Raw genomic sequence first — 10273 nt, 5'->3', positions numbered from 1 at the left:
TGTATATCAATGTTAGGTGAATTACCAAGGTCGACCAGTAGTTAGAAACGCGTTGAAAATAGCACGTCACACCGTCACACAGTGCGGCGTTCTTACGGTCGATGTGGACAAGAGTCGTTCTTGACGTAATAGATATTATTATAGCATAGTCAAAGTGAGTTACCTATATTTTTCTCTTAATAAGTTCTTAACAAAGAGTAAATATACATCCTTTCAAATTTTTTTTCAGCATTTTTGTTTTAAAAAACATTTTCCTTGGAAAATGTTAGGCTTTTTTAGAATCACTCAGACCTATTCAAAGCAGTTTAAAGCAGAAAATAGTTGTACATTTATGATGTGCTAGTGGTACCCTCACGGCCTTGCCCGGAGTAGAAAAATTAAAAGGTCTTCTGGCTCGCTTGTATATTTACAAATAATGTATGGTGAATTTCTCGCCAATTGGCTTGTGCCCATGTTGTTACGGTTCCACGTTATGATAATTTCGTAATTTACTCGTCCATCATTTTGTTCTTAAAATTGGAATAGAAAAAGAACCACATCGAATTTTTGAAAAATCGCTTCGAGGTGCACACCCCCATGCTACAAACTAATTCTGTGCCAAATTTCATGAAAATCGGCCGAACGGTCTAGGCGCTATGCACGTCACAGACATCCTCCGGACAGAGAGACTTTCAGCTTTATTATTAGTAAAGATGATCGTCATTAAATCAAAGTATGTCAGAAATTCATAATGTTTTAGGTCAAAATTGAAAAATATGTATTTGAAGTTTGTTTTTTAAACGTTATTTAAAGATATTAACGAAAGAGTTTTTTTCAAAGATATTAATGAAAAAAAATGGATCTTACTCACCTTCTTTGATGCCTTCTATACTAAATGGAATATAAAAAAATTATAAAAATTGCCGATGTGTCCTCAACACGAAAGAAGAGCCTACTAAATTAAACTTGTTTCACTGATAGAAAAATGCGATCTGCCACTTGTTCAAACATGATTTCTATCCTTTGTTTTTAGGATATCGGATTAAAAGCTCAAACTTCATTTTACTGAGGTCACTATGAAACGGTTATTAAAGTAAAATAAGTTGAAAAAAAATGTTGCATTTTCCACTTTTGTCCATAGGCTGCCGCACTGCGTCGAGTCGGACAATTTATTAAAATATGAGTTTAAGAAATAACGCACATTTCAGTGGTTTTAAACTACATTCCTTCCTTTTAGAATGTGCAGAAAGTAGATAAGAAACTATGTGGGCTCAAAGGCACATATAAGCTCTAGACTTGTAAGGCATCGTCAACGATTTTGTGTTGCGAGTTAAATTTTGAACACGCTTTTTGAGCATGAACAAATATAAAAAAATACTTACAGCATTTATCATTCGTTATAAATCATTTTTTTTTGTTTATCATTTACAATTATCATAACAATGTCATTTATCACTTCTCTTTCAACTTTCAATAACTTAACTCTGCATCTCACTTCGACCATTTTTGCAATTGGAAATGTCTCTAAGACTAATGGTAAAAAAAACTGTTGCAGGTTAAACGATAACTCGCTGAATATACGTATATACGTTTTTTCAGAGCAAATTTTTAATTTAATTTTTCTAAATTTTATACATTCACGGAATTGTAAGAAATAGGGTCATTTATTTTCATGTTTTTCGCTTTTAATTAATCACTCATTAAAAAAAAGAAAGAAAGAAAAAGCATAATTGTTGTTAAAAATCAGTTGAAGTTCTTACCTTTATCCTACACTTCAACTAAATTTCAATGCTACTTTTAAATGTCAGTATGCAAGTGTTTCTTGCGATTATTATATGGAGATTTCGTCGCCTCAGAAAAAACAGGTAGGCATCTAAGATCAGGAATAACAATAAGATATTCTACTGTTGCTTTGAGGTGACGATTTAGCGATTTGAACGGTCCTCAACTCGCCAAAAGGTCAGTTTAAACCAATTGAAGTTTCTACTCTCTTTGAGATCCAGTTAAATAAGCAATTTAATTTCATTGATATGGTGAGAAAGTGTCAAGTACAGTAACCTGCCACCTTTCTTGATTATAATCTCTGCTTTTTTCCTGACAGCTGTTTTCTACCTCACGAAGAATGAATATCGCATTCTACATTAGAATAGGTGCGACTCCCGCTTCCGATAAAAACTATCCGCTTGTATTCTTCCAGCACGAGATTCCTGAATACCGCTTAAAAAACTCTTGAATCTGACATATAAAGCAATAACATTCATTCAACTCGTATGCCGAAAAAGAACTTTTATTATTCAGAGTGAAATGAAAAAAAAAAAAAAAGAGGTGACTGGTTGGATATGGGTGTGCTCGATCAATGAAAAAGTTTACCAGCTTGGAAGTTACGTATTTTTTGTTCTCTTTGATTTTTTTTGAGAGAATTGATGGAAGCATATAACAACGTCAGATAGAATAACATCATTTTTAAATAATTCTTTTTGGCACGCCGAGAGATGTTTCAACGTGAAACGGAAGTAACAGGTTGAGTGACATCATAAATTGAAGTTGTTGGAATATAATTTTTTAATTCATCTAGCTAAAACTACAAAATCCTTTCTGATCGGCTGTTATTCGGCCGAAGGATTTCAGTTTGTTCATAAAGAATGCAAAAAAAAAAAAAAAAAAAAAAAAAAAAACCTTGCATTTTAGCACATAATCAAAATTTGAACCTTAGTTGTCTGTGTATTTTGAGAACTCTTTTTTTATAGACGACTCATGAACATTTAGAGTATTTGTTTTATATTTGTTGTAAAAAAAATAAATCAGTTGACAATGAAAAATTCTTAACTTAATAGTTTGAATGTTTCTTTTCCATTATTTGCAAACTTCAGTTAAAATCCACATCTTGTATCGTATATTACGAATACATCTTCCTTTTCATGTTGAAGTTATTCTTTAAAACCTCATACAAATAAAAAAAAAAATAATGAAAGAACGATTAATTTAGCAAATTTGATTCGTAGCGGGCTATCATCTATTTTTTTGTGTGGATTACATAACACGCAATACAAATCCTATTTACGGCAATATTCGCATTTTTGATAGATTACTTGAAAAAGAACTACTAGTATGCATTTCTAAACATTATTCTACTTCTTTCCCCTACCATCTGCCTTTTTAATATGAAGCTTTCCGATCACCAAACGCTCTAAGTGGAACGGGAGAATCTCACGCAGAATTCAAAGGCGGGGTTGTAGAGTTAAAGGCAGCGATTTTAACTACAGGACCATACGGATTCAAATGCTATTCAATTTTACCCTTTGGCTATAGTATCATTAATATTAAAGCTTTTTGAATACCAATAACTGGGTTGTTGATTACTTAGTAACTAGAAAGTCGCCCGTCAAGGTATGACGGGTGGAAATTGCTTCTACGTTTGAACGAAGCAGTTGCATGTTTGGTGATATTTTGATTGTTGAAATTTTAACCCTAACTACAGTGGATTAACCATAAACTCTAGTAGATAGCGTTCAATGTTGGCCACTTTTTCGTTTCTTCATTCCAGTCTTACCAGTAAAACAGTTAAGTTAACGGATCCAGTTCAGCCTTGTCAAAATAAAGCATTTCCCTGCATGTCTAAAAATGCCAAAAAATATTTTCAAATTCGCAACTCCGGAGCTTGAATACGCTACCTTGCGGTGATTAACAACACTAAAGAAAAAGGTAAAACATTCCATTCCACGTGTTTTCTTTGAGATAAATTACAGGCTTCAGACAGTTTGTGATGTAATGTAATTTCAGAAGAATAGAAAAGAATGCTTCCCACAAATACGATGAAAAATTACTGTCATTCACTAAGCGTCAAAGCAACTTATAAGTTACGGCGTATGTTTGTTTTACCTTTTTCATCCGCCATTAAACAGTGGCTGGAGCCCCTATAGTTTACTGGGGTTGCGAATTATAAATAACTTACTGAGTTTTTGGTGCTTCAATAATGAAATAATACCGTCACGCATGCTTTGGCTAGAGTTAGAGTCGCCATATATACAGGCCGACGCATCAGCTTAAGTTCAGCCATTTTGGATCGGATGTTTCATTGTTGCAGAGCTAGGGTTACCACAGCAAAGTTTCAGGTTTCGCCAAATTTGCCGTAAATAATATTTTATTTCATAAACAATTCACGTGTGCCGCTAATAATCGCTCCCAGTGAACAATCATTAAATGTGATAATGTGATAACTTGCTAGAAAATACTACCACTCATTTACGTGCTCCGATCCATAATGGCTAAACTTTAACGGTTGCGCCGGCTCATATATAGGGGCCTTAGCTCGAGTTTCATTGTTGTAGACGTCAGCGTTACTCGATCAGTGAATTTGTTATTATATATATATATATCTATATATATAAAAATGGACTTTGGTAAATTTGTTCCCTAAGATCTCAGAAACTACCCGGCAGATTTGGCTGAAACTTTCACCGTTTGTTCTTTTTGGTACTGGGGAGGTTTGTAGACCAGTTCGAAAAAAATCCGATTGTTAGTTCCTTTTTTTTTTAATATGTCCAAATTTTCGCATAAATGCCCCAATATGACGGTGAAAAAATACGTGCACATATTAAAATTATGTGTCCCCCGAAAGCGCTTATTTTTCTGCTGAAGATGGCATCTGTTAGAAGGTTCTAAGTTGTATGAAAAACGAGATATGAGCTTTTTTTTGTTCCATGTTCGAAGGCTGTCCTCAATCCAATTCATTATTTAGTGTATCATCTCAACTCTCAGTTGATAGCTAGAATTGTTGTACTCTTCAATATTTTTGCGTTTCGTGTGACTGTTCGATGCTTTTCTCAAGTCAAATCTTAAAGAAACTTTTTTTCACAAGATTGGCTGATAATAAATGAATTTGGCTGATTATTTTCCATTTAAGTGGAACTTTAATGAAATTATTGTTATATTTTTATTATTTGTGCGATCAGACTCATGATCCAATCTACCAGTGGAAATCTCGCCAAACTCTTTGCAAAGATTTCAGTAGCTTATGCGAATACATTTGTGCAATTTTTTCAACTGTCGCTGTTTTTAAAGCCAATGTTTCTCAGCTTTCACCATGTAAACAAAATATCGCCATTAAAAGAATCTTTAAAACTTTTTTCAAGATGTAAAATAATCCACCATCAACTAAATTAGGCAAATTCATTAAAGAGCACAAAAACTTCCATAAATTTTTCTTTTTGCACATTTTCAAACAATCGCCAAATTTTACTACTCATTTTGGAAACATTTTGGATGAAAATGTTTAGCTCCATGTTATGGTGACTAGAAGTATCTCAGGATTTGGCGACAATATCTTTTTGACGAAAATTAGTAACAGACCGTTTTACAATTTTTGTTAGCCGGCCGAAGACATGGATTTTAGCTGTATTAATGAAGATTTTTACTATTAATTTTAATGTAATGGATATTTTTAGATGAGCCGTTATCGTTATTTCAGAATGGTTGATGCTGATGTTGATTTTGAGGGACTGACGTCGATATTCTAAGATGACGTTTCGAGAATTCATTAAAAAGGGACTTGTTTTGAAGCTATTGTGCCAATTCTGCTGGGGTTAAAAAAGGGTGTCTTCCCAGTTTAGCCGACATTTCGGCCCCCTCCCCCCGTTTTCTGATTTAATCATACCTTTTGATATATTAAAATATTAAAGGCGGGAGGAAGTTTGAAGTGTCGGCAAAACTGGGGATAAACCAAAATCAAAAACAGAATGTTGATGTTATTTTGAAAATTTTTCTTATTCCGAAGGGAGGAAGGGGGGATGACTACTTTCCTTATTCAGATAGATATTTTTAGAGGGACTGTTGACGATATTTTAAAACTGAAACCCTCATTCTAACTCAAATCTGAACGTTTTTTCCACTTCATAAGTATCCAGGTTTTGAACGTTTTATGTGTTTAAAAAGTATAATAGCTTAGTCTATATATACCTAAAAGGATCTTGGTAAATTTGTTCCCTAAGATCTCAGAAACTACTCGGCAGATTTAGCTGAAACTTTCACCGTTTGTTCTTTTTGGTTCTGGGGAGGTTTGTAGACCAGTTCGAAAAAAATCCGATTGATAGTTCCTTTTTTATTCTAATTTGTCCAAATTTTCGCATAAATGCCCCAATATGACGGTGAAAAAATAAGTGCACATATTAAAATTATGTGTCCATCGAAAGCGCTTATTTTTCTGCTGAAGATGGCATCTGTTAGAAAGTTCTAAGTTGTATGAAAAACGAGTTATGAGCTTTTTTTGTTCCATGTTCGAAGGCTTTCTTCAACCCAATTCATTATTTAGTGTATCATCTCAACTCCCAGTTCATAGTTAGAATTGTTGAATGTTTTTGTGTTTCGTCTGTCTGTTTGAGGCTTTTCTCAAGTCAAAACTTAAAGTAACGTTTCCCCCCCCCCCAAGATTGGCTAATAATAACTAGATTTGGTTGATTATTTTCCATTTAAACGGAACTTTAGTGTAATTAATGGGTTTTTATTATTTGTGCTGATTGGATTTTTTAATCATTATCCAATCTAACAGCAGAAACCTCGCCAAAATTTATGCAGAAAGATGTTAGTAGCGGATGCATTTGGCAGTTTTTTCAACTGTCGCGGTTTTTGAAGTCAAAGACTATGTAATAATGTTTGGTAGCTTTCACCATGTAAACAAAATATCGTCAATCAAAGAATCTTTAAAAACTTTTTTTACGGTAAAATAATCTAGCAACTAAATTAGGTAAATCCATAAACAGCGCACAAAAACAAAATGTGACTTTGTGCACAAATTCAAACCATCGCCAAATTTTACTACTTATTTTGGAAACATTTCGGATGAAATTGTTTAGTGCCATTTTATGGTGAACCAAAAGTATCTTAGCATATGGCAACAATATCTCTTTAACAAAAATTATTAACATGCAAAATTATTAACATGCCGTTTTACAAAGTAAGGAGGGGGAGCATTATCCAAAACGATTCCCGCAAATTCGGTAACATTTTAAATCGCACCAAGAACCCACAATAATTGAAAATTTCCAAAATAACTAAAGCAAGTTTAAAGGGGATCACGGGCGCGCGGCTACATTTTTTTTTAAACATTTCGTTCTTCAATTGACATACAGAGAAGGTAAGCCTCCATGTAGAAAAAAAAAGTATTAACTGATAAAACTTTTTAAACATGTGAAGTTAAATTTCATATTTAGGAAATTCTTCAAATTTGTATACGCTTAAATTTCGTGTTTTCGTTTCTAAATGAATACTATTTTGCTCTTTTTACTTAATGCTGCTTTAGTTTTATGGGTAAGGAAGAAGCTAGACTTTAAATCATGTCAAAAAGGTGTGTTTTAAGTTCTTTCACTTAAAACAGAAAACAAATGCAAGTAACGATTGCTTCTCATAATTATTGCTAACCCGGGCAACGCCGGTTATTTTTGCTAGTATATATATAAAAATGAACTTTGGTAAATTTGTTCCCTAAGATCTCAGAAACTACCCGGCAGATTTGGCTGAAACTTTCACCGTTTGTTCTTTTTGGTACTGGGGAGGTTTGTAGACCAGTTCGATAAAAATCCGTTTGATAGTTCCTTTTCTATTCTAATTTGTCCAAATTTTCGCATAAATGCCCCAATATGACGGTTAAAAAATACGTGCACATATTAAAATTATGTGTCCATCGAAAGCGCTTATTTTTCTGCTGAAGATGGCATCTGTTAGAAAGTTCTAAGTTGTATGAAAAACGAGTTATGGGCATTTTTTGTTCCATGTTCGAAGGCTTTCCTCAACCCAATTCATTATTTAGTGTATCATCTCAACTCCCAGTTCATAGTTAGAATTGTTGAATGTTTTTGTGTTTCGTCTGACTGTTTGAGGCTTTTCTCAAGTCAAATCTTAAAGTAACGTTTTTTCCCCAAGATTGGCTAATAATAACTATAGATTTGGTTGATTATTTTCCATTTAAATGGAACTTTAGTGTAATCAATGGGTTTTTTTTATATTATTTGTGCTGATTGGATTTTTTAATCATTATCCAATCTAACAGCAGAAACCTCGCCAAAATTTATGCAGAAAGATTTCAGTAGCGGATGCATTTGGCAGTTTTTTTCAACTGTCACGGTTTTTGAAGTCAAAGACTACGTAATAATATTTGTCAGCTTTCACCATGTGAACAAAATATCGTCAATCAAAGAATATTTAAAAACTTTTTTTACTGTAAAATAATCCAGCAACTAAATTAGGCAAATCCATAAACAGCACAAAAACTTCCATTAATGTGACTTTGTGAACAAATTCAAACCATCGCCAAATTTTACTACTTATTTTGGAAACATTACGGATGAAATTGTTTAGCGCCATTTTATGGTGACCAAAAGTATCTTAGCATATGGCGACAACATCTCTTTAACAAAAATTAGTAACATACCGTTTTACAAAGTAAGGAGGGAGAGCATTATCCAAGGTATCCCAAAACGATTCCTGCAAATTCGGTAATATTTTATAAATCGCACCTAGAACCCACAATAATTGAGATTTTCCAAAATAACTAAAGCAAGTTCAAGGGGATAACGGGCACGCGGCTACATTTTTTTATATAATTTAAATATTAACTGATAAATCTTTTTAAAATTGTGAAGTTTAATTTCATATTTCGGAAATTCTTCAAATTTGTATACGCTTAAATTTCGTGTTTTCGTTTCTAAATGAATACTATTTTGCTCTTTTTACTTACTGCTACTTTAGTTTTATGAGTAAGGACGAAGCTAGATTTTAAATCACGTTAAAAAGGTGTGTTTTAAGTTCTTTCACTTAAAACAGAAAACAAATGCAAGTAACGATTGTTTCTCATAATTATTGCTAACCCAGGCAACGCCGGGTATTTTTGCTAGTATATATATATATATATATATATATATATATATATATATATATATATATATATATATATATATATATATATATATATATATATATATATATATATATATATATATATATATATATATACAGGGCCGTTGAGGTAAATCCGGAAAATGGGACACAAGTATTAAAACTCTTATAACGCAAACAAAAAGGATTTATTTTGTACACAACTTTGCAATATTATAGAAAATATGTTATAAAAAGAAATTATTCTATATAGCCGCTGTTAGCTGCCACCACTCGCTCAAGACGTGACCGGAACCGACCGCATGCATGTTTCACCTCCTTCCTGTCCACGTTGGGCACCACCTCAGTAATGGTGGCTCTCAGCGCGTCCTTGGTATTATGAAATTTTGCGTTAACCTTTTCCTCAACTACGCCCCAAAAGTAGTAATCGAGAGGATTGCAGTCCGGGCTGGAGGGTGACCACAAGTCGGGTGTCCAGTGGTAGGGCACATTACTGTGAAGCCACGCTTGGGTTTTTCTCGACTTGTGGGCTGGCGCTGAGTCCTGCTGGAAGACATAATCTCTTCCGGCGGCCACCATGTCCATCCAGGGCTTGACTACCGTTTCCAATGCGTGAATGTATCCATCGGCGTTGATTCTGAGACCTTCTTCAAAGAAATTAGGTGGCATAACATCCCCTTCGCTGCTGATAACTCCAAGGACCATGACCGCTGCTGGAAATTTGGTGCGCATGACGGTGGGCACTTCTGAAGCATCCACTCAACTGACCTGAAGATAACCACTCAATAATCTCCTTTGGTGATTTACCGGCACGAAGGGACTCAAGGATCGCTGCTCTTCTGTCTTGTTCCCGGCTCATGTTGTTGCTTCTTGTAACGTGTCTATATGCGCGCGCCTCGTGACGATATGAACTACATATTAGATAACCTATTCGCAAATATGCACTCAACAACCGCTAGAGCGCAGTTAATAAACAAATTCCGGATTTATATCAACGACTCTGTATATATATATATATATATATATATATATATATATATATATATATATATATATATATATATATATATATATATATATATATATATATATATATATATATATATATATATATATATATATATATATATATGAGGATAATTGTTGAATTGTTGTTTTTATATTCAGTTGCCGTACTTAATGATAGCAAGACTTTGCATTAACACTGTATAAGTATAATAAATAAATTAGTTCTACACTTTTTAAGATGGTAAAAATGAATTACAAACAGACAAGAAACACGTAATATGCATTACATTACATTGTTGTTTCGAGAATGTATTTCAAATTCATCGGGAGGATTAAAGTGTAAGTTCATGCTATTGTTTTGAATAAATGCTAACAGTTCTTGACAATGAGCAAATATATA

General features: G+C 33.5%; 1 protein-coding gene across 1 annotated transcript in view; it reads left to right on the top strand.

The window, feature by feature from the left end:
* Window positions 1-9568: 9568 nt before the first annotated feature.
* Window positions 9569-10273, top strand: part of LOC129218589 (sodium/hydrogen exchanger 8-like) — a 45868-nt gene continuing 45163 nt past the window's right edge. The window contains exon 1 of the mRNA XM_054852908.1: window positions 9569-9601. Coding sequence (XP_054708883.1) covers window positions 9569-9601 — 33 coding nt within the window. The remainder of the gene's footprint in view (window positions 9602-10273) is intronic.

Source organism: Uloborus diversus, chromosome 1 (assembly GCF_026930045.1).
Source record: "Uloborus diversus isolate 005 chromosome 1, Udiv.v.3.1, whole genome shotgun sequence".
In the NCBI taxonomy this organism is placed as follows: domain Eukaryota; kingdom Metazoa; phylum Arthropoda; class Arachnida; order Araneae; family Uloboridae; genus Uloborus; species Uloborus diversus.
The sequence above is the reverse complement of the archived record's forward strand: the minus strand, read 5'-3'. Positions and strand labels throughout refer to the sequence as shown.